The sequence below is a fragment of the Citrus sinensis genome, chromosome 5, assembly GCF_022201045.2.
Source record: "Citrus sinensis cultivar Valencia sweet orange chromosome 5, DVS_A1.0, whole genome shotgun sequence".
In the NCBI taxonomy this organism is placed as follows: Eukaryota; Viridiplantae; Streptophyta; class Magnoliopsida; order Sapindales; family Rutaceae; genus Citrus; species Citrus sinensis.
Window position 1 is genome coordinate 38,047,693 of NC_068560.1, and position 27,972 is coordinate 38,075,664.

A 27,972-nucleotide genomic window follows, 5' to 3' on the forward strand; every position below is an offset into this window, starting at 1 on the left:
TTTATTTTTATTTGTTTTGTTCTCATCTTTATTTTTATTTTATTTGTTTTTGCATGCATGGTCGTAGGTCATTATTACCTAATCTTGAACCTATAGACCTTGAATTAGAAAAAACACTTCGCACACACAAACAAATTAAAAATAAAATGGATTTACAACCACAGGAGAGGCCATTTAAGGACTACTTCAGTCCTTTAGCTAATTTGAGCACATCATGCATAAGATACCCAAATGTAGCTGCTAGGAGTTTTGAATTAAAACCTAGTGTGCTAAATTGTCTCCCCACATTCTATGGCCTAGAAAATGAGGACCCATATAATCATTTGAATGATTTTCATGCCATTTGTCAAACATTTAAATATGAGAATTTTTCAGATGATGATGTTAAACTTAGATTATTCCCATTTTCTTTAAAAGATAGAGCTCGTTCATGGTTAAATACTTTACCTGCTAATAGCATTTCATCATGGGAACAAATGGTAACGAAATTTTTGAATAAATATTTCCCAGTGCATAAAACCAATGCTATTCGCAGGGAAATCTCAGAGTTTACCCAGAGAGAGGACGAGCAATTTTTCGAAACATGGGAGCGATTCAATGGGCTACTCTTGAAGTGTCCACATCATGGGTACGAGAAATGGCACCAATGCCAATATTTTTTGGAGGGATTATTGCCAAATGTGCAAGAATGGCTAATGGCGACAAGTGGAGGAGAGCTAATGTCAAAAAGTGCATCCGAGATTTGGGAATTCTTCCAGCGACAAGCGGATAATTCCCAACAACGGAGTCGATCACTCAGGAATACTAGAAGAATTAAAGGAGTAAATGAGGTTCAAATTGGCGAGTCAACTTCGGGAATCAAAGAAGTCAAGGAGATGGTTGAAGGTCTTGCTCGACAAATAGCATCGTTATCGACTGCTAAATCAACAGAACCACATGACCATGACTCATACTCAGATCAAGCCAATACCATAGGTGTAATGAGAAAGCCATCAAATTACAACCCATACTCCAACACATATAATCCTGGATGGAGAGACCACCCCAATTTTTCATGGTCTCAAGGATTCCAACATAATGGACCAGCAGCTCCAGCTCCACCAATGCAACAAATTCCTCAAAATCCTCAAGCCTCTCAGCCCCCATTTAGACCATACAATCAAAACCAGAACCACTCTCAACCTAGACCATGGGAGGATGCATTCCAGAATTTCAGGAATGTTACTCACTCCACGATTGAGCAACAAAACCGCACCATTGATGGACTACGAAATGAGTTGAGAGCAGGTTTCAACTCACAAGCTCAATCAGTTTCAAGCCTCGAGAAGATGGTGGGACAACTTGCTTCTTCAGTTCAGACCTTGGCAATGACCGTTGAGAAAGGTAAGTTTCCAAGTCAACCAGTGCCTAACCCTAAAGGAGTGCATGAAGCAAGTACCAGTTCACCACAGCAACATGGAGAAGTCAAAGCCGTCATGACCTTGCGAAAAGGAAAAGAAGTCGACAACAAAGTGGAGATGCCGGCGACAAAAGAAAATCAAATTGTACCTGTAAATGTTGACGACTCATCACCGGAGGAGAAACAAGAAACCAACCCACGAGAATACATTCCCAAAGCTCCATTTCCTCAGAGGTTAGCTAAAGGAAAAAAGGGAAAATCCACAGGTGAGATTCTTGAAATCTTTAAACAGGTAAGTGTTAACATCCCTTTGCTTGATGCTATTAAACAAGTTCCATCTTATGCCAAGTTTCTTAAAGACCTTTGTACTAAAAAGAGAAATATGCATGTTCAAAAGAAGGCATTTTTAACAGAAAACGTTAGTTCTATACTCCAACATAAAATTCCTTTAAAATGCAAAGATCCAGGCTCCCCCACTATCTCATGTAGTATAGGGAACCACACAATTGAGAATGCTTTGTTGGATTTAGGAGCTAGTGTAAATTTGTTGCCTTACTCTGTATTCGTGAAACTTGGACTGGGAGAATTACACCCAACTCCAGTGGTGTTACAGCTTGCAGATCGGTCCACGAAAATACCTCGTGGTATTGTGGAGGACGTGCTTATCCAGGTAGACAAGTTCTATTTTCCTGTTGATTTCATTGTAATTGACACTCAACCAATACAAGATTCAAGGAAGCACATCCCCATTATTCTAGGCCGACCTTTCTTGGCAACTGCGGATGCTCACATTCAATGCAGGACCGGAAATATGCAGTTGTCCTTCGGCAACATGACTATGGAGCTAAACATTTTCAACATTGCCAAACAACCTCACAGTGCAGATGATGGAATTGTTGATGTGGATTTAATTGAAGCATTAGTTGATGATACTTTTGTTTCAAACCTTAGTGATGATCCTTTACAAACATGTTTAACTCACTTTGGTTTGGATTTTGATATTGACAGATCGGTCGATGAGGTCAACGCCCTACTTGACTCAGCACCATCTATGGACACTAATAAATGGAAGTCAAGAGTTAAGCAACTAGCACCATCAGAGAAGCAACTCATCCCATCATCAGAATCACCACCGAAACTCGAGCTCAAACCATTGCCCAACACTTTGGAATATGCGTTTTTGGGAGAAGAAAGTACTCTGCCGGTAATCATCTCATCATCCCTAAATGACGAACAAAAAGGTAAGTTGTTGGATGTTTTAAAAGAGCACAAAGGAGCATTAGGATGGACCATAGCAGACATCAAAGGTATAAATCCAGTAGACTGCATGCATTACATTCACCTTGATGAAAATGCTAAATCTACTAGGGAAATGCAACGTCGGTTAAATCCTAATATGAAAGAAGTGGTTAGAACTGAAGTCCTTAAGCTATTAGATGCAGGTATCATTTACCCCATTTCTGATAGTTCATGGGTCAGTCCTGTACAAGTTGTCCCTAAAAAGTCAGGAGTCACAGTAGTTACCAATGCTGATAATGAATTGATACCCACTAGAGTGATTACAGGATGGCGTGTATGCATTGATTATAGAAAGTTGAATTCTGTCACACGTAAAGACCATTTTCCTTTACCATTTATTGATCAAATGCTTGATAGATTAGCAGGACATGAATTTTATTGCTTTCTAGATGGCTACTCAGGATATAATCAGATTCCCATAGCACCAAAAGATCAAGAGAAAACTACTTTCACTTGCCCTTTTGGCACATTTGCATATAGAAGAATGCCATTTGGATTATGTAATGCACCTGCTACATTTCAACGATGCATGCTAAGCATTTTTTCTGATATGGTTGAACGATTTCTTGAAGTCTTTATGGATGATTTTTCTGTCTTTGGTAACTCGTTTGATCAATGTTTACATCATCTAACACTAGTTCTGCAGAGATGTATTGAGAAGAACTTGGTCTTAAATTGGGAGAAATGCCATTTTATGGTAAAACAAGGTATTGTTCTCGGTCACATCATTTCGAGCAAAGGTATTGAGGTTGACAAAGCCAAGGTGGATCTCATTTCTAATCTTCCTCCACCCAAAACAGTCAGAGAAGTAAGATCTTTCCTTGGGCATGCTGGTTTCTATAGACGTTTCATTAAAGATTTTAGCAAAGTTTCTAGACCCTTATGCAATTTACTTGCTAAGGATGTACCTTTTATCTTTAATGATTCATGTCTTATGGCGTTTGAAAAATTAAAACAGTTGTTGACATCATCACCCATCATTCAGGCCCCGAACTGGAAATTACCATTTGAGCTCATGTGTGATGCATCTGATTATGCAGTAGGAGCAGTATTAGGACAAAGAGTTGATCGAATTCCCCATGTTATTTACTATGCTAGTATGACATTAAATGATGCACAGTTGAACTATTCAACTACTGAAAAAGAAATGCTAGCAGTAGTGTTTGCATTAGAAAAATTTCGATCTTATCTCATTGGTTGTAAAATAATTGTGTTCACAGATCATGCTGCTCTTAAATATCTTCTCACAAAGAAAGATGCAAAAGCTAGACTAATTCGTTGGGTGTTACTTTTGCAGGAATTTGACTTGGAATTCAAAGATAAGAAAGGGTCAGAAAATGTTGTGGCGGACCATCTCTCTCGTCTCCATTTTGACACAATAATAGAACAATTACCATTAAATGAGTCATTTCCAGATGAACAATTAATGAGTGTGGAAGTATTACCTTGGTATGCTGATATAGTTAATTATCTTGTTACAGGTAAACTTCCAGAGCATTGGACCAAGCAAGACAAGATCAAATTCTTTGCGGAAATAAAGAATTTCTTTTGGGATGACCCGTATTTATTCAAGTATTGTGCAGACCAAATTGTTAGACGATGTGTCCCAGAAAGTGAAATTCAGAATATCCTTTCATTCTGCCATGAACAAGCTTGTGGAGGCCATTTCAGTGCTAAGAAAACAGCGACTAAAGTTTTACAATGTGGTTTCTATTGGCCATCTATATTTCGAGACGCTTACACTTTCTGTTCTTCATGTGATAGGTGTCAACGAATGGGGAGCATTACACGGAGGAACATGATGCCACTAAATCCAATTTTAGTGGTTGAGATTTTTGACGTATGGGGTATCGACTTCATGGGACCCTTTCCCCCGTCTTTTGGCCATCAATACATATTGGTTGCTGTTGACTACGTATCAAAATGGGTAGAAGCAATTCCATGTAGGACCAATGATCACAAGGTGGTGATAGCATTTTTGAAGAGCAACATTGTTTCACGCTTTGGATTCCCACGAGCGATAATCAGTGATGGTGGTGCCCACTTTTGTAACAAAGCATTCAAAGCTCTTTTGACAAAGTATTCAATCACACACAAAGTGGCGACCCCGTATCATCCGCAAACCAGTGGCCAAGTTGAGATCTCCAATCGAGAAATAAAGCACATATTAGAAAAAACGGTGAGGCCGGACAGAAAAGATTGGTCATTAAGACTTGATGATGCCTTATGGGCATATAGAACGGCTTTCAAGACCCCGATTGGGATGTCACCCTACAGGCTAGTGTATGGAAAAGCTTGCCACCTACCTGTGGAACTCGAGCATCGTGCATATTGGGCCATCAAGAAATTCAATTTTGACATGCAGCAAGCCAGCTCAGAAAGAAGATTACAGCTGGCAGAACTTGAAGAAATTCGCAATGACGCGTACGAAAATGCCAAGATTTACAAGCAACGAATGAAAGTCTTCCATGATAAGCAAATTATGAGAAAATCGTTCACTCTAGGTCAGAAAGTGCTTTTATTCAATTCTCGCTTGCACCTATTCCCAGGTAAGTTACGCTCTCGTTGGTCTGGCCCATTTATTATTCATACTGTTTTTCCACATGGGGCAATTGAAATTAAAGACCCAAAGAATGGTGTCACGTTTAAAGTTAATGGTCAAAGATTAAAGCCATATCTAGAGTACCAACCACATGAAGAAGACACCGAAATAAATTTGAGTGACCCACCAAATTTGAATTGATTTTTTTTTCTTTTCGTTGATTTGATTTTTCTTTCTTTCTTTTTATTATTATTCTTTTGCTAATTGAAATTGTTTTTGCATAAGTGTGTTTATTTTACCATTAAGTTTTCTCTTATCATTTTTAATCATGAGTCTCATACTTAGACCGTTCCTCCTGAACATTCTTAAACCACTTCAACGTGTCAAAACTCATCTCAAAAGACAGATTCAATTTTGTAAAACACATCGCATTTGGGCTCTACAACCACCAGAGTTAGTAGCCTATGTTGAGGGTTTAGAACACCAACTCAGAGACATTGAGAGAAGTGTTTACGACATCCAGTTGGAGCTTGAGGTAAATTCAATAAGAGGACGATTTTAATTTTCTTTGTGTGTTTTAATTTGTTTTTCTATTTGTGTGCTTTAGTTTGTTACCCCGGTGAAGTGGCGGATAACGGTACTCCGTGACAATCAAGTCGGTTACTTCAGTTTCCCATAATAACTGATATTCTGAGGCGAAGGTATGGACAGAAACGAGATTCTAGCGAAGCTTCACAAGCGATTCCCTTCACTTCCTCAGAATGCCCTCCTTACGATCTATAAAGCTCGGTCCGAACGCATGCGATTACTCATGAGGAATAACATACCTGCTGACATCCGTTGGTTAATCGAGGCTAAAGTACGATCGGCAGGTGAGTTACCTCCAAAATTTATTGCATACATGCCTGGTTGTGGTAAAGGAAATTATGCAAGAAAACGACGAGCTCGAAGAATTTCTGTTGCTTGTCATAAGTGTGCCAGAATGAGTTGCAATAAAAACCCATGTTCTTTAGGAATGATGTCTGATAACAGGGAAGATAAGATTCAATTCATTAGGGATGGCTTGAATAAGGAGTCATTGGATGATATCCTTTTGTCTCTTGAAACGCATCCCAGTGGATATGTGCAAGGAGCGATTCTCCAGTTATGGTCATTATTCCAGAAAGAGCATGCACGATATAGTCTCGGGAATCTGACTATAAACGACCCTGTTTGCCAGTTTATAAGAAAACTGGATAGGAAGCCTATCCTCGACCCATAGAGGGCGTTCAAGCCGTTTCTGGACGTAAAACCAGAGGAAGATGTGAGCCACAGTCGCAACTACCTGTAAATATCCTTTTACTTTATTGTTATTTTATTTCACTATTGTCTTATTGTTTGCATTATTGTCTTTAATAATTTTATTACTGTTTGCTTTTTCCTTTTACTGTTTTCTTTTTGACTTGCGAGCCACGTGCTTTACGCGTTATTTGACACTGACATATTACCTCATACACAACCATGACCCACTATCACCAAGACTCTTAAATGTGATTTCTTTTTTGTCAAGCACTCACAAATTATTTTCGAGAAGTATCACAATGGCAGCTACTCCCAATAGACAATTCAAGAACATTTGTGTGCTTTCTGGATTTACCTATGGCAAACATAAAGAGTTCGTTGAGGCAGCCATAGATCTTGGTCGAAGCATAGCAGCGAGAAATTTACATCTGGTGTATGGAGGAGGTAACCGAGGGTTATCAAAAATGGTCTCCGAAGCAGCTTTTATCAGAGGAAGTCAAGTGTTAGGCATCATCCCAAGAGTCCTAAAATCATTGGGCAGTTCGTCTGACTCATCAACTGGAGAAGAGTTAGTCGTCTCAGGTATGCAAGAAAGAATAACTGAAATGCTTAATCATGCTGATGCTTTTGTTTTCCTTCCAGGAGATCTTGCAACACTAGAGGCACTTATGACACTAGCATCTTGGGCCCATCTACACATTCACCAGAAACCCATCGGTTTGTTAAATGTCAATAACTTTTATGATGGCTTTATCGCATTTCTTAACCATGCAATAAAAAACTACTTCATTCCTTCTAATGTGAAAAAACTTTTTATTTGTGCTCACACTGCTAATGAGCTACTTGATATGTTACAAGCTTATAAACCGGAGCCAGACCCCTGGACCTTTGTGTTGGAGCGACCAAATAATGATGGTAACAGTAGCCGCAGTAAGAAGTACAAATTAGATTTAACTCTCCGCCTGTAAATATTTTCTTCTGTGTTGCACCACCCAGGTGATGTCTTCTAAACTCTACTTCTTTCCTTTAAAACATTGAGGACAATGTTTCGTTCTGGTTGGGGGGAGGGAATAGTCGACAATTGTGGAATCTTGGTTAAGTTTTTACTATTTTTTTTGTTGTAGAAACTAACTGTTGCTAACGTTTTGTGTTGAAGATGGCTGAATATGGAGTGTAGTTACTCTAGAAACGCATCTTCATCGTTTTAAAAAAAAAAATTGTTTTCTTCCTCTTTCTCCTTTATAAATATATATTTTCTAATTTTTGAGTCGAAGATGGCTGAATATGGAGTGTCGTGCCTCTAGAAACGCATCTTCTTAGTTAAAAAAAAAAAATTTCTTTTTCTAATAAATTTTTCTACATCATTTTCACATTCCTGCATGCATATTTTTCTTTCATGTTTAGAATAGGTTGGGGGGTAGAATGTTGTTAAAAAAAAATTTGTGTTATTTGTTTTAACATTGGATGACATGATTAATTTCAAATTTTATTATTTGTATTATCTTTGGTCTTAAGTGATGTTACGCTATGTTTGCTACTTTACATATTGATGTCGGAGACAAATATGAGTTGCTTGAAGGAATGAACATGTCATAAATAAGTGCCAAGTGAGTTGTTGAGCCTATCATTTTCTTGGAGAGTAACCCTTTTGCCCATTCTCTATACAGCTTAGCAGTTTATTATTTTATACACGATCTCTACATTTCTTTTGAGTTAACCCTTTAAAAAAAATGGTAAAAAAAAAAAAAAAAAATGTGTGTTGCTACATTGGGAGGCCCATCTAACTAGTAGATATGGATAATTATTTAGAGCCCTAAAAGACGATGGAAAGGCCATCTTTGATCCGTTTGAGCCTTTCTAGCCATCCCTTTTATTAAATATCCATAGTTACCCTTTTTGAACCTTTAAAAAAAAAAAAAAAACCTTTTCTTTGTCAACTTATCATCTTAACCCACTCCGATTTGGAGTATTACCCGATGTCTTATAAGTTCCATCACCTATTTATGTTTGAGAAAATGTAAATAATTATGTTGTTCAGTGAAGTTATGACAAATAAAAGCTAAAAAAAAAAAAAAGTTGTTGTTTCAAAAAAATAAAAATAACAACAATAGGTAAAATACACCTTGCAACTTCAAAAAAAAAAAAAAAAAAAAAAAAAAAAATCCTTTCCTTTTTCTTAAACATATACTTTGTTTTCCTTATTTCCTTTCTTTGTTAGCCATGTCCCTAGCCTACGTTTCGTCCTAATAAAAGTCCTTCTTAATTTTAGGGAACTATAGTTTGAAGTAGAAGCTAGTTATATGGGCTAAAAAGATGTAGTGATGCATAATTAAAAAAAAAAAAAAAAGATAAATAAAGTGGGTTGACTAACATTTTATTTGACTTGAGATCGTATTATTTCTAAGCTGAGGGCATATTTATTTCATCTTGGTGAGAGCATGTGATATCACTTCTTTATTATTTTCTCTCTCTATTACCATTCATTGGAGTGACTATTTTTATTGGGATTAATTTATTTGTGAGAGTGTCACTACTTCCAGTGAGATTTTGGGGTTTGACATGTCATTCTTGAGAGTAGCTAAAACAAAGTCTACTGGGCTAATTCATGTGGATGGTTGATGTGGGTGTGATGTTGCTTTAGACTGGAGATAATGCTTATACTTTTATTTGATTGCTATCATTAATCTGATGGAATAAATACGAGTGTTTCTATTAAAACAAAAAAAAATTATTTTGAATTTGAATTTTGTTTTCGCTTCATTTGCTAGGGACTAGCAATAAGCTGGTTGAGGGGTGTGTTGAGTGTTAGAAAATGCATATTTATAAAGGAGAAAACCGTCATTTTACATTTTAAGTCTTACTAACAACCCTTACTTTTATATATTTAACCTTCTTGTGATTTAATTACATGTGTTTTATTTTAATTAAGTATTTTATGTATTTTAGGGGCATTATAGTCATTTCACAATAAAGGAGAGATCAGACGGCAAAACGGACATCACTTTTGAACTCAGGACGGTCGAAAACATTAGGAGGAGCATAAAAGGAAAAATGGCACTATTCACATGTACGGTACTATTCACGTGTACGGTACTGTATACGTTACTGTTCACGACACTGTTCACATAGACGGATGATGACGTGGCATTGACCGATGATGTGGCATTGACTGATGAGGTGTCACGATCCTGTTGGACTAAAATTCTTATGTACTGTTGATGGTGACGTGGCAGCATATCAGTGGACGAAAAATCTCGCGTACAGTGCATGCATCACACAGGATTATTTTCAACCAAACCGCGTTACTGTTCATCCGGGTCAAACCGTGTTACTGTTCATCCGCGTGGTCAAACCGTGGACTGTTGACTGATGACGTGGCGCAATCCTGAGCGTCCAAACTGTTTTTAATCCGATGGCCATGATTTACTCCATGTATCTATAAAAAGGGGGCCTCCCCCCCCTAATTTGATATCTCTGAATCCATTTTTGGACTCTGTTTTCTGTAATTCCCTCTCCATCTTGTATTTTCTTCGTATTTTAATAAATTCCCATTTTGCCCCTAGTTCAATTATGAGTGGCTAATTTTCTTTCAAGCTTGGGTTGAAGGTGAAGTCTCAACATGTGTCATGGGCTTAATTTGGTAAATTTATTTTCTCTTCCCCTCTAGTTTTTGTGGATGTTTTGACTTCTCGTCGACAAATAATACTAATCTTGTCTAGATACCGCCTTGGTTACACCGGCTTTCTAGTATAAGGTTATTATTATTTGGCACGATAAGCCCTTAGCACCATATTGATTAGAGCGTGGTTCATGAGGTGTAGATTCCCCCCTCATGATTTAATTGGCATTAATACGGATTATTTAGCCCATGATGCATGTTGATACGGATCCAGATACCCAAGTACGTCATTTCAATAGAATTCTCTTCAATTTATTCTCACCATTTCAATACCAATTTTAGAATTTATTCTCGCCATTTTAATTTAAGTTGTAGCATATTCCAAATCATTTCCACCACAAATCCAATCACTCATTCACAAAATTAATTCTACACAATTAAAATCCACCTCCTCGTGGGATCGACACTCGTCACCATTGATCTATACTATAATAGATTCGTGCGCTTGCGAGTACATTAAAATTTGCACAACAATTACTAGTGTAGATCGGATGAGGAACGCTAGTGGTGTAATCAACTGATCGAATGGAGGTACTAGGTATATCTGAAGTAGAAAACCTAGGTTGACTCTTAGTATTTTGAAAATGGAGATTTATAACATAGGGTATTTTCGTGAATTTTCTTTCTAGTGAAGGAATGCTTGAGCACGACTCTTTATCAGAAAATCTGGATGAGGTGGACCTTCTGAATGATAGTTTGACTTTACCATCGGAATACTGAGTCACATTTTGTAACTCTGTATTTGGCTCAAGTTGTTTCGGAATCGCCGGTGGGGCGGCTCCTTCAAGAATCCATTCCTCTGGAAGATTGATATCTTTCCATTGGATTGGCTTTGGAATGACAGTGTTTGCTTTAGACAAGTCAGTCTGCAAGAGGAGAGTTTCATCTCTTTTTGACTGGAATTTGTGTTGCGTACTGAACGCAGAGACCATAGCTTTGTATGAGATTTTAAAAATTAAAGCAACTGGGATAGACCCTTTGACCATATTATAATTATGGGTTTTGATTTGTAAAATCATGCTTTTTAAAATATTTTTGTCTTTAAGAGAAATTGTTATATTAGGATAACAATCAAAAGAAATTGGACCTTTACAGAGACTAGATTCGATGCTACTTAGTAATGAATCATCAAAAGAGATGAATCGCCCATCTCTTAAGATAGCTAAAATAGAAGTGTCTAGACCTTCTTTTGTTAAAGGCTTTATTCCGACTTGGATAAGACCAATGTGAATATATTTAAAATTCTTTTCTTTTAATTTCTTTAAAGATTTTTCTGAAAACAAATAAATTGTTTCAAAAGGCTCTGAAAGAGTTATGTCACGTTCTTCAGTCTTTATAATATAATCATGTTTTAAAATATCAAGCATTTTTGTTTTGTAAATCTTTTCTTTGGAAATTTTTGGAAGTTCCCAACAATCAATTGTTTTATCAAAGTTCTCGATAACGAATTCTTCTGAACTCACAACATGCTTTGAATCACTAGTCTTCCCGGAAGAAGAGCTAGAAAAGGACGATGTTCTACCGAGTAGAGGGTCCATGGTCAAGACCTTATGGTCTATTTTTGGTTTGGTTAGAATGGCTACAGGTATGGATTTACAGCCCTCAGCGGAATCCTTATCCTAAAACGGGACTTACAACCAGTAAAAATTCACCACAAAAACAAAACTTCAAAATAAAACACAAGATTTTAAAACACGAAAACTCTAAACAATAAAACACTTTCCTCCCCGCGGCTCTGATACCAAAAGGATCTAGCAATAGATAATAGACCAAGTGCATTAAATCAATCCCGATACAATGCATCTTCAGTCTATGAGTAGAATATTGACGGTATGTCCGAATACAATATCCTAGGATTGTTGCAACAAATGACAATGGCAGCCAATGCCTATAAAACCCAAGCAGGAACTTCTGATCGTGCTATATCAGAAATCCTCATTGCCGGTTTTACTGGTCAATTAAAAGGTTGGTGGGATCATCTTCTCACTAATCAACAACAATTAGACATTCTAAATTCCATTCAAGTCGATGAAAATGGAGTCCATATTCTTGATGAGTTCAACAATCCAATCCAGGATGCTGTTGCTACTCTGACTTTTTATTCATAAAAATTATATATTAATATTATAAAATATACATATCTACTAAATATTATACATTTATACTATTTAAATTTTAAATCTATATAAAATTTTATAAAACAGAACAATTATATAAATGTTCATTCTTTACAAATAATTATGTCATTAACTGAATAAATGGATCAAGAATTTGAGCCCTAACCGACAAAGAAAAAATCGTGTTAACCCAGACACAGATCATTTAATATTAATATTGTCAAATTTAATGACCCAACCTTATTTATTTGTGTCATATTGGTGTCGAGTAAACAAATCATGTCAAATTTTACTCATTCTCAATGATTGTGATGTGAAATTTTAAGAATTAAATCAAGTAATATATATTTCTTTTCCTAGTGCAGGCGCCCTCATTTTTTTTTTCATGTGGAGACTTTTTTAAGCAATGCAATTTAATAGAGTCAGTATGAATGTTATAAAACTACACGGTTTTATAATGTATTGAAAGTTAACTCATGGCTTAACAGCGTGTCAGTTTTGTGTGTGTGTGTGTATGTACGTATGTATTGGGATCCTAATTTAATTAATTTATATTCTTTTTATTTGTTTTCAATACATAGAAATAGAATCAAATTTTTACAAAGAAATGGTAGTTCACATGAATATTAATTTTAAAAAATAAATTGAAATCACACCTAGAATTACCCTATATCAACTTTGCGGTAAACTTTGAATACTTCTCAAGATCTTTCTTACTCGGTCTCAATCAATTTCAATAACAAATTGAAAAATAAAGATGAATTCTTTTGATGTACAAACTTGTTGATACAAATTTTTGCTTAATATACAATGATTGATTTGTGTTTAGACTTTCTATAAATCAAGTTTTGTGGTTTATTTTTCTCTTTGAGACGAGTGTTTCAAATCACGTATCTTCTTTTAGTTAATTGTTCTACAAAAAGAAATAATTGTCAAAAGGAGCTGACATGCCGGCGATAACCCTTTGACCCTTAAGTGAGTTCTTTTTACTCAATTTATGTAGAGAGAAAACCTAGAGTGAGATGGACTCATTTTATGATTTTTTCCTCTTATCTTCAAATGTGTGAGGATTAACCTTTATATAGGTAACTTGAAGAATGAGGTGGAGGAGTTATCATGACATGTGTCCACAAGGCCCATGTATAAAATCACCTTTCAATATGTATCAAGACTTATTTATAACAAGTCTTGTTTGGACATTTGAAGAATAAGGTGGAAGAGTTATCATTCAAGTGGCAGTATCATTGAAACATGTGTCCACAAAGCCTATGCATGACGATACCTATCAATATATGTCAATGCATGTCCATGACAAGTCTTGTTTTGACATTTGTCTTGATTTTAGGCCCTTGACATTCAATGGACTTGAGCTTGAATTCAGTATTTATGGTGATTCTTCACAAAAAAGATTGATTTTGTAACATTTCAACGATAAGTTAATTTTATAAAGTTTTTGCCCATAAGCACATTTCGTAAAATATTTGTTAACCTTTAGGCTCATTTCATAGATTATTTATTTCCCTTGGGTGCATTTTGTATAATGTTTGTTGGCCCATAGGTTCATTCTATAGAATGTCTATTGGCCAATATACTTATTCTGTAGATATTTATTTGTCTGTAGGCACATTCCGTAGAATGTTTGTTAGCTCATAGGCACAGTCCACATAGTGTATATTGTCTGTAGGCACATTCCGTAAAACGTTTAATTGTCCATAAGCGCAATATGTAGAATGTATATTTGCCTATAGACGCATTCCATAGAATATTTGTTAGCTTATAAGTTCATTTTATGTATGTTTATTTGTTCATAGGCGTATTTCGTAAAATATCTGTTTGCTCATAAACTTTACTTAAAAATATTTTCTAAGTTCATTCTTTGCAAAGAATGGATCTAAATCTTTCTTTCTAAAGAGAACTTAGGTCATTCTATAAAAAAAAAATGAATCTAAGTTTTTTTTTTAATCACGCCTTTAGCGCTTTGTCAAACTCTCGCTCTTTAGGTATTTTGCTTAGGAAAATTTTATGAGTGTTTTAGTTATTTTTTATAAGGAATTGACCTAACCCTTTCTTTTTAGAATTACACTTTTGACGTGTTATCGAAAACTTGCAGTTTAGGCATTTTATTTACAAAAATTTTCTAAGTGCACAAGTTTTTTTTTTTTTTTGTAAATAATATACCTAAGTCTCTCTTTCTAGAATCATGCCTTTGATATTTTGTTGAAAACTCGTCGTTTGAGCATTTTACTTTGAAATATTTTGTAAGTGTCTAGGCTATTTTTTACAAAGAATAGATCTAGATTTTTTTTTGTGAAAATTTTTATTAGGCCTATATTTTTCGTAGATTGCCTTTTGTAATTTGGTTTAACAAAACCTCTAGAACTTCTTAATTATTTTCTATAACTAATGTATTTAGTTTGTTAAGAGAAAAAAACAATCAATGTTCAAAATTAAAATAAAAAATAGAAGATAATTACAAAGAGGAAACAAGAAAGACACGTCCAGAGAGAGATTAAATTTTATATAAATATGAAACTAGTATATTTAATAAAAATACTTTCAAAGGATAAGATTACTTTTTAATTCAGTCATTTTCTATTTCGATAAAAGTTAGATATTACTTCTTACAATCAAATATATATATATATATATATACTCGAATTTAAAATTTCTATATCTTTGTCTAGTGGTTTACATCTAATTGCCCGATCATGAGATCAAGATTTCAAGACTTCACATGTGGATGAAGGAGTAAAGTTTTTCTTATTATATATAAGCCAATAGTGTTTCGAATCTCCACAACTGAGTCTCAACTTAAGTTTTGATTGTTATGTGTCATTCATTAATTGGATAGATTTATAAGCTAGTAAATGGACTCCATTTGTGATTGGGGTTGAAATTCAAGAAGCTGCTTGTTTCAAATTTTTTTTACAAAAGTTAGTGTTCGATAAATTTTGTAAAATCTGTTTATTTTATTATTATTATTATTTTAATTTTGACAACTTTTGAAAGCAAATAGGGGGTTACTCTTGATAAGGAAATTATTAAATAAACCATCACACTTTTTTAAAGGTCTTATTATAATCTTAATATTTTAATAAAAAGATAATTATGTTTTATTATGTAATCTTAAAGAATTTGGCAAATTCTTTGGAGTAAATTTTTTAACCAGGCTTCAGATGCATTATAATTGAGACAAGTGTAGACAAACTTTTAACTGTAATAATAGTTATAATTGTAAAAATGAAGTAGGTATCCGAGGATTCCTAGTATAGAGCACCCAAAAACATAACCATTTTCCATTAGACGATTAGAATTAGAGACTCAGACCCATAGCTACCTCAAACGAGGCTTTAAACGTGGTTGAAAATTTGCAATTATTTTCTACATTCTACATTTATTTTGAGTGTAGGGCAGCACCCAAGAGGCTTATACTTTGGTAACAATTAGGAATGACAATTTGACTCGGCCCGAATTTTAGCCTGATTCCCCTGACCCGAAATTTTTTGGGTTTGGCTTGAATTTTCAGTTTTCGGGTTGGGTTGGGCCAAAAAATTAAGGTCCGATCAAATTCGAGTTAGGGTTTGGGCCCTAGCCGACTCGACTCGACCCTAAATTAAAAAGCATTATGAAAAATTATGGCTTTTTAATTTTATGGAGGAAATATATACATGTATGTATATGTGAAAGAGTAATTTTGGGTGCCATACATATGAGAAAAATTATGGATATTTTTTTTTATGTTGAGTTGTGGAATTGAATTGTGGAATTGTGAGTTTGTATTTGTACAAGACATTATTTTTTTGTTCTTTTTTATGAAAAATTATGGACATATAAATATATAATGGTTTTAGAACAAAGCAATTTTATTTCACATCATTAATAAATAAAACAAAATTGGACAAAGTAAAGCAAAATCTTACAAAATAAAACAAAATATGTAAGATGTGAAAGAAAGTATTGTGTAGGCTTTAAAAAACTCGACCCGACTTGACCTGAATCGGGTCAAACTTTCAATTTTAACGATCGAGTCGGAATCGGGCTTGGCCAAGCCCAAACCCGATTGCACCAATTGCCATCCCTACTAACAATTTGGATTTAGCGTTATTTTTTTGGGTAAAATTTTTTGGAAAAATAATTAATTTTAATACATAAAATTATATTTTATCTATTAAATTGAGGAATAAAATAAATTGAAGTGGGGGTTATAAGGATTTTTGTTTCGTAGAAATGTTCCAATCCAAAATTTTAAAGTGTGGGAATGTACGAGAAAACGCATAAACCGTGTGATTTAAGCGCTTTAAGTTTTAAGTCTTTAAAATCCCGCGATTTTAAAGTTTTTCCGGACGTTTCCCGCACTTTATAATCCCAGACTAGAAAACTAATATATATATATATATTTATTTATAATTTTCTTTTTTTGGGTAACCAACCTCATAACCTACAAATTATGGCGACACTTAGATTCGCCTATTCTCCCAATTTTCAACTCCATAACCCATTATTTTGATTATGATGATGTGGCTACTTCCATTTGGCTGCTACTTACATATAACTATAGTCCCTCTGTTTGCTGTAGTTTGTTTATTTATTCATTTTTGCTGTTTGGTAGAGGTATATGAAGTACTCAAAGATTTTAATTTATTAGGTAATGGGAGACCTGAGAGTTGAATGCCTTCGTTATCACTGTCCCTTGTGATTTGAGGATACTACTTTTTCTTTGTTGATCTTCTCATTTTCTGCAATTTTTTTAATTTTTTTTTTTCCTTGAAAGTATTTCGGATGGTTTTGGGCTAATTTTGTGCGCGTTCAAATGTATGAGTTGTGCCCCCTTCCTTCACCTAAACAAAAGTAGTATTCTAAAACTTTCCACATGGAGGGAAAAAAAGAAAGTAACAAACACCGTTGAAGTCGCATCTTAACGAACAACATTGCAACACTCGGTGTCCCGCGCAATCACTCGCAGGGAACATGATAGCTGGTCTAGATGGATACCCCTCCGCTACTTTGAACCGTTCCATTGTTATTGTTCGAAAAGACCCCTGCTTTTAAATCTCGACCGTACAAATCGGTTCAAACGGCGTCCAATTAGAAATAATTTCGTGCGAGCAGCTGGCTGCATTTGCCGTTGAAAGAAATGCCGCCCATTCCAAAAGTCGATTCCCTTTCTCTTCATTCTCCACCCTCTTTACTTGTCAGATTCGCTCATTTTGGATGCGTAATCGATTCGTCCATTTTTCAAGAATCTAATATTCTCTCTCTTTATCGCCTTTTCATTTCATGGATGAAACTTTGTGATTCTGATTCCATTCATGTGGACTCCGCCCGCCACTTCTTCCATCTCTATGACTATTTATATCGGCTAACGTATTAGCGCTAACCTACGCTGCGATCCCAACTTACTTTTTTGGTAAGCCGTTCTTCTCGTTCACTTCCAACCTCCCTAGGCTTTGTTGATTATTATTTTTATTTATGTATTTATTTTATTGTCGCAGATTATCTCGGTGCTTTATTTCCTGCGATCCAGCGTCAGACGGCTACCCCTTGAGTTGATATGGATTACACGAGCAAGGTTTTATTTTTTGTTTTAATTCCAGACTCTAGTGAGCTTGTTCCCTATTATTATCTAACCTTACGTTTTATTATTATTTTTTAATTTTTTTGAGAAACCTTATGTTTTTATTTAAATACAGGGTTTTGATGAAACTAACCAGCAAACTGATCTTGGTACGTCATTTTTTTTTTTTTCCTGTTTTTTCAGTTTGTGCTTGATATATTTGAAAGCTTGATTATTTGAGCATATTCACCAACTCGAGGTGCCCATATCTGAGAGGAAAATTAATGATAGGAACTCAATTTTATTTATACTTTCTTAGGCTGTCAAGGTCATTTTGGTGAAGCATATCAAATGATTTCAAGTTGTTTTTTTTTCTTTTTTCTTTTTTTCTTTGTGATACAGTGAAGATACGTAAACTTCCAAATTATGCATTGAGCAGTGGTTGCCAATGAAAATGTATGGATCTCATTCTTCTAATGGATTCTTTTGGATTTAATTATAGGTGCGGTTATACGCAATGGACGAGAAATTCTGTTTCAGGTAAATTTATTAATCCTTAATGTCTACAGCAAATATGAAAACATTGTCAGTTTCATTGTGGCGTATGATCTTCCATATGTTGTTTCTACAGTCTTATAGCAAAGATTATATATGCTAATGTGCTTCGTATTGTCCAGAATGGGATCGAAGTTCTAACTTGCATGTAATAGTTGTATTAGGAATGTTACACAGAACAGTTCATACAATATCTGAAGTTCAACTGCTAAAACTTTAGACACTGACTGTAAATCTGTCTGAAATTTTTCCCATCAGGGTTTCAATTGGGAGTCTTGCAAACATGATTGGTGGAGAAATTTAGAAAGGAAAGTTCCCGACATTTCAAAATCTGGGTTCACATCAGTGTGGTTGCCTCCTGCAACTCATTCCTTTGCACCTGAAGGTTAGAGGAAAATAATTCTTCCAAGTTTGAGTTGATCCATCAGCTTTGGCATTTCTTTTTGCTTCTGGCCTTTTTATGTTTTACTATATTCCCTTGCAGGTTACCTACCACAGAACCTTTATTCCCTTAATTCTTCATATGGCTCTGAACACCTGTTAAAAGCTTTACTTCATAAAATGAAACAGCACAAAGTCAGGGCAATGGCTGACATAGTTATCAATCATCGTGTTGGTACTACCCAAGGGCATGGTGGAAAGTATAATCGTTATGATGGGATACCATTATCATGGGATGAACATGCAGTTACATCTTGTACCGGTGGTTTGGTGAGGATGCTATTAATTAAATAGTCAATTTATTATAGTAATCCTTTGATGCCACATATACTATGTTTGTAAGAGATAATTTGCCTGCTTATTGTTCTATAATTTAGAGAATATGCTAATTCACTTTCTGTAAATAACTTGAATAAATTTGCTGGAAGGTGCATTGTGATTGTCTTCCTTTTTATTTTAAATTTTAGTTCTTTCATTTTCAAAATGGAATTCTTTGTTGATGAGTGATATGATGCTGGTGCAGTAATAGCATTTTTGCTGAAATAGTGTCTTGTGTGGCCTTATAGATCTCCGTTGGGTCATTGTTGTTGATTAATATGATGGTAGGATTGTTTTAGCATGTTTCCTGAGATAATATCTTGTATGAGCTTAATAGTATTTATGTTGGGACTTCATCTTCTTCGGGGAGAGACATTGACTAAATTGTCTTTCTTGTCATTCTTTCTCTCTCTCAACCCTCTCCACCCTCCCTCCTCCTTTGCTTTAAGTCTGTGTGTTACAAGATTGAAGCTGAAATGCTCTTCTTGGTTGCATGTGAGGTTTATTGTGTACTTCATTTGATGAGTTGGCCTTAAACTTAATGGTTCTTTACCTCTGAATTAAATTCCAGGGTAATGGAAGCACTGGGGACAACTTTCATGGTGTTCCAAATATTGACCATACCCAACACTTTGTACGGAAAGACATTATAGCATGGCTGCGGTGGTTACGCAACACTGTGGGCTTTCAAGATTTTCGTTTTGATTTTGCAAGAGGGTAAGTTATTCTACACCTGTAAACTACAAAGGGTCTCTAATTGGTTCTATTTGTATCTTATTCTTTATGTTTTTGTCATGCTCTTACTAGTTACTCAGCAAAATATGTGAAAGAATACATTGAAGGAGCAAGGCCAATATTTTCTGTTGGGGAGTACTGGGACTCTTGCAACTACAACAGTCATGGCCTGGATTACAACCAAGGTATTCACCATCTATATTTGTCACGCACCAAATAAAGGAGGGTGCACTTCTTAAAACAAAGTAGGCTGAATTTTGAACTAAAAATCTAACATGCAACATGGATATTCAAAATGTTTATCAGTAAGAAATTGCTTTTACAGATTTTTGCGCAATGTAAAGTTGCACACCGGATTGGGGACTTGGAACTAACACTACTTCATGTGGTTTTCTCTGGGATAGAGAAGCAAAATCACTGAATAATTGTAAATTTGCTTAAATTATCTGAATTATTCAACTAGCTGCTCTCCTTTTTTTCAGTTTTGAAGGGCTAGCTGTGTTTCTCATACTATTATCTGAGTGATGTGATCCTGATGTCGAGCAATTGATGTTTCAATCTCATCTGCTTACTATGCTTTATTGGCATGCTTACGTCATTTCCATTTGGTCACAAACCAATTTGCAGATAGCCATAGACAAAGGATTATCAATTGGATCGATGGCACCGGACAGCTTTCAGCTGCATTTGACTTCACAACAAAAGGAATCCTCCAGGTATTTTCCAAGGACAGTATATGTTGAAACATGTAGCAAGCATTCCTGTGGTATTCCTACTTTTGTTCTAAGATCATATCTTGCCATGTTCACTGCTCCATGGTATTATGTTTTTTTCACAGAGATCTCAGTTTCTGTTAATATATATATTCATGATTTTATTAAATTTAGGAAGCTGTTAAGGGACAATTCTGGCGTCTGCGTGATGCTCAAGGGAAGCCTCCAGGTGTAATGGGATGGTGGCCTTCAAGGGCTGTCACATTCCTTGACAACCATGACACAGGCTCAACACAGGTACCACATGACTACAGACTCAAATGGTAACAGGATACTTTTCAGAGGCTGTGATTGTGTCTATGTGCGTAAACTGGATAGGTTATTGGATCATGTTTATTCGTGGAGTGTATTTCAGGGCAATTTGACCCATTATTTTTGTGGTCCCATGTTTTCCAGTTCATAAACATGGGACCGGCCGGCATGAATTTCCATCCTTAGTAAGTGAGGTGATGATTTTGGTGTGTTTAGTAGTTTCCTTTGGAGAAAGCGTACTGTTTCTTTGAACACTTTCTCTGAAGTCCAGATTGGATATTTACTGGTGCTGTTTGGTTGGACAGTTCTGGGCCCATTCCTGATTTGATTCCTTACAATCCTAACTTATGCTTAATATTATCTTTTAGCGTCTATGTATGTGTATGTTGTGGATCACGAATAATTGTGGATATCAATATTTTATCATATAATGGAAATACATTACCTACTTACTCAGTTGTTGCTTTATTTTGACAGGCCCATTGGCCATTCCCCTCAAATCATATTATGGAGGTATGTCATATTGAATTTTTCATGTCTTTTCTTATCCTAAGTTTAAATGATTTGCACACTAGGATTTGTCTTAAACTGTGGTCTGTATCCCATTTAAGATGACCATGATCCTATGATCATTCCATTGAGAGGATCATTTCTATTTTTCCATATCTTGTTGTGATCTTTATTCATTGCTGAAAATTATTTGTAACATAAATTCCTGCATGTACCAATTGCATATTTGAAATATTTTCTTCAGTGACCAGGGTCGCTCTTTTGTTTAGTTATTATCTCTGACTTCAGGACTCCGTGTTGTCCTGCAGGGTTACGCATACATACTCATGCATCCAGGCATACCATCAGTATTCTATGATCACTTCTATGATTGGGGTGACTCTATTCATAACCAAATTGTTAAACTGGTATGATGATCAATGGCTGAATTTGTATTAGTTCAACTATACAATTGGTCTTTTGAGAAAAACTTCTTTTTACTAAAGGATCTTTTTTTTTTGAGAAGTTTTACTAAAGGATCTTAAATATGCTGCAGATGGATGTTCGAAGGCAGCAAGACATTCATAGCCGATCATCTATCAAAATTCTGGAGGCCCAATCAAATCTCTACTCTGCAATAATTGGGGACAAAGTCTGCATGAAAATTGGGGATGGTTCATGGTGCCCGGCTGGCAAAGAATGGACACTAGCAACCTCAGGTCATAAGTATGCAGTATGGCATAAATGATAATACTCGCTGGGCTACGTTATCTTCTCTTTACCCCGCTCGAGGTGCCAGGTCGGGGGGTGAATCTCCGTAGGTATTTATGATGCATAAATAAAGTCCCCGAGCTCCAATTTTTCTTCTGAGAATTGTTGTTACTTATTTCTACCGCATAGCCTAATATATACTTGATCTAGTATCAGCTGGCCTATTGCTTTGATTAAGTTTTGCAATTAAACTATGCCTTTGTTTGATATTTTGGTGCTCTAGCTTGGAACCCACAAACTTAGGTTATATTTGGTACGAAGGCATTGAAGTCATAAAAATGTTGATAAGATCAAGTTTACCAAACATTTTGTTACTGTAAATTATTTTAAAATGATGAAACTTGTGGTAAAACATGTTAATTAATTTGGGAAAAATTAATACTAAGGGAAAGAAATGTCTCTAATGGGTGAGTAACATGCTCCCTCTCCTATTTTTGGATAAAGGCTGATTTTAACATTGTAAAAAAAAGGAAAAATAATATATAGGAATAATATATAGGAAACATTTAGGAAAATGAAGTTCTAACTTTCAAAGGATTTTATAAAGTGCAGATCATATTTTTGACATGGGCAACGAACTCTTTTTTTTTTAACTAACTATAACAATTCGACTATAACTTATATTACATGAAGTTATTATTGATATTTACAATTAAATTATAATTCATATTTACATGAGAGATTATTGCGCATATTTTTTATCTTCACTAATATTCAAAAAATATTTACTGCACTTATATTAATAAAAAAAAATATTATTTTTACTCAATTATATATTATAATTGAAGAATAACTTAAAATTTACCGCAATATTTTTATGGGTACTTAGACTGCTGGCCCACCCAACAACTCGGCCACTAGCCGAGTTGTCGTGAAAATCTCTACTTAAATTAGAAAATGTATGCTAGAGAGTAGAGATAATTTGGGAAATTTACAAAAATGGCCATAAAAATTTTGCGTTTTTTAACTTTAACCCCCCAAAGTTTTTTCTATCATAACTAGCCAAATACCCTATATTTGGACTACATTACCCTCGTCACTTTCATCAAATTTACAAAGGCATGCCACTTGTTCAATTCCAGCAAAAGTAAATACAGATTTTCCTCAACAACTTAACAAACCTTCATCACTCTCAACAAACTTCATTATTCTCGATAAATCAATTGCATAATCGAATATATAATTATCAATGTGAGAGCTTCTTAAAATTAGTTTATGCTCTTATACAATGTAAACCTTTAATCTATTAATTTTATCAACTAAATTCGAAATCAAAGTGAGTTTTGTTGTAAATATTGTTATTTTTCATTTATAAAACAATGTGATTTGTTAAAGTACTTAGTTTGAGTTGAAAAATGAAGAAAAACCATTGAAAACACAGAAAAATCGGGCAAAAAACGAAGTTCAGAACAAGTGAGACATGCAAGTGGGACAGGTGCATGTCTCACATAAACGCACTGCATTTATGTGCGACAGGCACCTGTCCCACTGCCTGCCGCACATAAACTCACGGATTTTATGGAGTACATGATTTTGAATTTGATTTGTCTCGTCGTAAGCTTCGAAACGGTATATTATACGCCTAAAACGGACATATATAGCTCAAGTTATGGCTTTCGAAACATAAATGAAATTTGGTGAGACATGCAAGTGGGATAGGTGCTGCGTTTATGTGCGACAGGCACCTGTCCCACTGCCTGCCGCACATAAACCCATGGATTTTATAGAGTACATGATTTTGGATTTGATTTGTCTCGTCGTAAGCTTCGAAACGGTATATTATACGCTTAAAACGGACATATATAGCTCAAGTTATGGCTTTCGAAACATATATGAAATTTAGTGAGATAGGCAAGTGGGACAGGTGCATGTCTCACTAAATTTCATATATGTTTCGAAAGCCATAACTTGAGCTATATATGTCCGTTTTAGGCGTATAATATACCGTTTCGAAGCTTACGACGAGACAAATCAAATCCAAAATCATGTACTCTATAAAATCCGTGGGTTTATATGCGGCAGGCAGTGGGACAGGTGCCTGTCGCACATAAACGCAGCACCTATCCCACTTGCATGTCTCACCAAATTTCATTTATGTTTCGAAAGCCATAACTTGAGCTATATATGTCCGTTTTAGGCGTATAATATACCGTTTCGAAGCTTACGACGAGACAAATCAAATTCAAAATCATGTACTCCATAAAATCCGTGAGTTTATGTGCGGCAGGCAGTGGGACAGGTGCCTGTCGCACATAAATGCAGTGCGTTTATGTGAGACATGCACCTGTCCCACTTGCATGTCTCACTTGTTCTGAACTTCGTTTTTTGCCCGATTTTTCTGTGTTTTCAATGGTTTTTCTTCATTTTTCAACTCAAACTAAGTACTTTAACAAATCACATTGTTTTATAAATGAAAAATAACAATATTTACAACAAAACCCACTTTAATTTCGAATTTAGTTGATAAAATTAATAGATTAAAGGTTTACATTGTATAAGAGCATAAACTAATTTTAAGAAGCTCTCACATTGATAATTATATATTTGATTATGAAATTGATTTATCGAGAATGATGAAGTTTGTTGAGAGTGATGAAAGTTTGTTAAGTTGTTGAGGAAAATCCGTATTTACTTTTGCCGGAATTGAAAAAGTGGCATGGCTTTGTAAATTTGATGAAAGTGACGAGGGTAATGTAGTCCAAATATAGAGTATTTGGCTAATTATGATAGAAAAAACTTTGGAGGGTTAAAGTTGAAAAATGTAAAATTTTTATGGTCATTTTTGTAAATTTCCCAGATAATTTTCGGCAGAGCTGATTGGTGGGTTTAGTGGAAAAAGGGACCCAACCATTTTGGGAAGCCTTGAGATTGGCAATGAAATTAATGATGGATTAACAGTTTAACACTAGCGTTTATTCTAAAAGGATTTAATTTGATCAGCCTATTCTATTATCTTTAATTTGATGGTGAGTAGGCAGGCTCGTAATAATGGTAATAATAATAATACACAGTTTGAACTTAGACGAGAGAGAGAGAGAGAGAGAGAGAGAGGAAGAGGTACAATCCACATGACAGTAGAGCTGGAAAGAGACTCTCCCATCACCATCATAAACAATCGTCGTCGCCCCCATCATTTGTGTTTTTGAAACTCAAAAGAAAGAAGTTGAAAAACTTTATCTTCAGTCTTCGTCCCTTCACTAAAACTATCACTGACATTTTCTTTTATATTATAATATATATATAGACACATACACACACACACACATATGTGCATCAAGATCTTGTCTCACTCACGTGACTCTCACTGTGTGAAAAAATTTGTCGTGTAATAAATTGAAAAATGAGATGACACCCATTTTCTTTTCTTTTCTTTTTTTTTCTTTTCGAACTCAATCATCATTCTTTTCTACCAATGGGTTTTTGTCTAGTGGGAGAGCCCTTACACTTAGAATAATGAGTGCAAGGATTCGAGCCTCCATAAAAGTATTTATGGGGCTTATTTACAATCCTTCCTCAATTATCACATAATTGAGTGGAGTCAGTTTATTCCTCACGAAATGTGAGTAGAGTGGACAGCCCTCAAATATTTGAGAGGGTTTGAAGAATTTGGACAGCGTTTCAGAAGAGTACTTGACACGACGAAGGTCTCAATTATAAAATCTATGTGTAAATATTAATTATAATACCTATATTCCTATATAAACAGTATTCAAAAAAAAAAATCATCATTCTTTTCTTATACCAACTTCAATCATCACTGTTAACATTATCCGATCCTTCGATCTTTTTCTTTTGCTTTATTCCCAAAGTCCCATTCCCTTCTTGCCAGTTTCCATCCAACACTCTTTTTCTATATTAATTATAAGTGTCCCTGTCTGTAGCTAATCACTAATAGCTTGTTTGTTTTTTTTATGGTCAAAGCTTCCTCGGTTCTAATTTACTGATAGCTTGTGACTTTAACGCGCACCTCATATCTACGTTATTCAAGAAGCTTGACAACACACATACGCAGTAACTTAATTACTATAATACACAACAAGCATGTTTCTGTTTGTGATGGTTGCGTTTTTAATTGATGTTCAAAACACCACAACCACTGTATTAAGTAAATTAACAATTACTTTTCCTCAGGTAATTAATGTTTGTTATATATTTTTTCCACTTTATTTTAGATTAGCCAAAAATTCTAACTGGGTAAGAGAGTATTGAGGGAAACAATGTACACCACTTAATTTAATAGTTCAATGCATCCCCTCGACACAAAAAATGATCGCTAAATGAAATGGAGCACAAGAGGAACTCTGGTTGGTGCTCCTTTTTCTCTTTTATTTTATTTATTTATTTTGTGAAACATATTATTGCCGTTGAAATTCTAGAATTAATAAAGAGTAATGTTAGAACATACATCGTTGTAAAAGAAGTTTCCTTTTGGGGTTTGAATGCTCTTTTTATCTTTACCTTTGACAATATCAAAAATTTTAAATGAAAGCACGAAACCAATACAAAAATATTAATGATGAGGTGCATGAGATATAATCCGCATGCACAAAAAGTTAGGGTAGTAGTGTTGGCTAATGGCTATAGAGCCACAATCATGGATGCATGGCAGCATAAGTATGCGACTATTTATATATTTATATACATTCATTATAAATTATTAATTCTGGATTGGACTTTCTTAACATTTAAAATAATTATTAATTCTATTATATTATCATCGCATATGATGTAATAATTTCCTTAAACTTATTTTAAATCTAAATTTTGGGGTACTTTAATAAATTAAATTATTCTCTTATTATATATAGAGAGCGAGAGAGAGATGATTACACTTTTTTAATTTCTTTTGTCGTTGACGAGATTAAAGGATCACAATTGCAGAACTCACCAACGGTTCCCTTTGATCACAAATGGTAAATATCACTTTTTGTCACCGCCTGTCTGCCACTCTCGTCCAGAATTCATTTTGCTCTCAACAGAGACATCAATACAGTTCTAGTTATCAATAAAGTCAATGGGTGAACTTTCTCAATTCTCAAATTATACAAATATATACAAATATATAATTTTGAGTTGAGTAATTTTGCTTGTTACATAGTGTGCTATTTGCATTTTTTTTTTTTTAGAAGGAAATAAATGATTTCATTAAAGCAAAGATGATAACACAGATTCGACTTCCACTGGTATTGGTTCCAGCCATACAACAGTTTCATTGTTCCTTAGAGCAAACTTAGCTAAAAAATGGGCATGAGTATTACATGATCTAGGAGTGTGATAGCAGCTGATATTCTGGAAATCCTTGCTAAGACTTTGAATTTCTGAAATTACCCACATAACCTCTGTCCTAGTGCCCTCTTTGTTGTTAATTAACTTCACCACTTCTTGACAATCTGACTCCACCGTTATGCATTGAAAAGCTGAACTTTTTACCACCACTAACCCCCATTCAACAGCTTCAGCTTCTGCAGTCTTCACATCCCCGGTGAATAGAGTGGATTTCACAGCAGCCACTTTAACTTTGTGCTATTTGCATTTTCTTACGTCATGTGAATAATACTAAAAGTTCATAATAAAGCCGCTTTATGGGATACAATGAGAAAAGTTTATTATGAATTTTCAGAAATTTGTTGTTTAAAGTAATTAAAAGTGAACACTTTTCTTACTGGATTGCAAACGGATAGGATAGGTTTCACACTTTTTTTTTTGGTGAAAAATATTAAAAATTATCATTTTTTGATTGAATTATAAAAGATTTTTCTTATTAGGC

At 34.9% G+C, this 27,972-nt stretch overlaps 1 protein-coding gene and 1 non-coding gene across 2 annotated transcripts; one reads left to right on the forward strand and one right to left on the reverse strand.

Annotated features, from left to right (window-relative positions):
• Positions 1-527: 527 nt before the first annotated feature.
• On the reverse strand, positions 528-631 carry LOC127902882 (small nucleolar RNA R71). Its single transcript, XR_008055518.1, has one exon. It is a non-coding gene; the product is annotated as a small nucleolar RNA R71 (small nucleolar RNA).
• A 16,524-nt stretch (positions 632-17,155) lies between these two features.
• LOC102625798 (probable alpha-amylase 2) lies at positions 17,156-22,414 on the forward strand. Its single transcript, XM_006473673.4, has 13 exons — positions 17,156-17,724; positions 17,810-17,886; positions 18,008-18,041; positions 18,374-18,411; positions 18,685-18,811; positions 18,911-19,137; positions 19,757-19,902; positions 19,993-20,105; positions 20,548-20,636; positions 20,808-20,930; positions 21,423-21,458; positions 21,764-21,862; positions 21,991-22,414. The coding sequence occupies exons 2-13, from the start codon at positions 17,869-17,871 to the stop codon at positions 22,180-22,182; spliced, it is 1,242 nt and encodes a 413-aa protein (XP_006473736.1). The 5' UTR covers positions 17,156-17,724; positions 17,810-17,868; the 3' UTR covers positions 22,183-22,414.
• The last annotated feature ends 5,558 nt before the right edge of the window (positions 22,415-27,972 follow it).

Coding starts and splice junctions, on each gene's coding strand:
- LOC102625798 (XM_006473673.4), top strand. Junction 18,412..18,684: donor GACGAGAAATTCTGTTTCAG/GTAAATTTATTA, acceptor TTTTCCCATCAG/GGTTTCAATTGGGAGTCTTG. Junction 21,863..21,990: donor ATAACCAAATTGTTAAACTG/GTATGATGATCA, acceptor AATATGCTGCAG/ATGGATGTTCGAAGGCAGCA.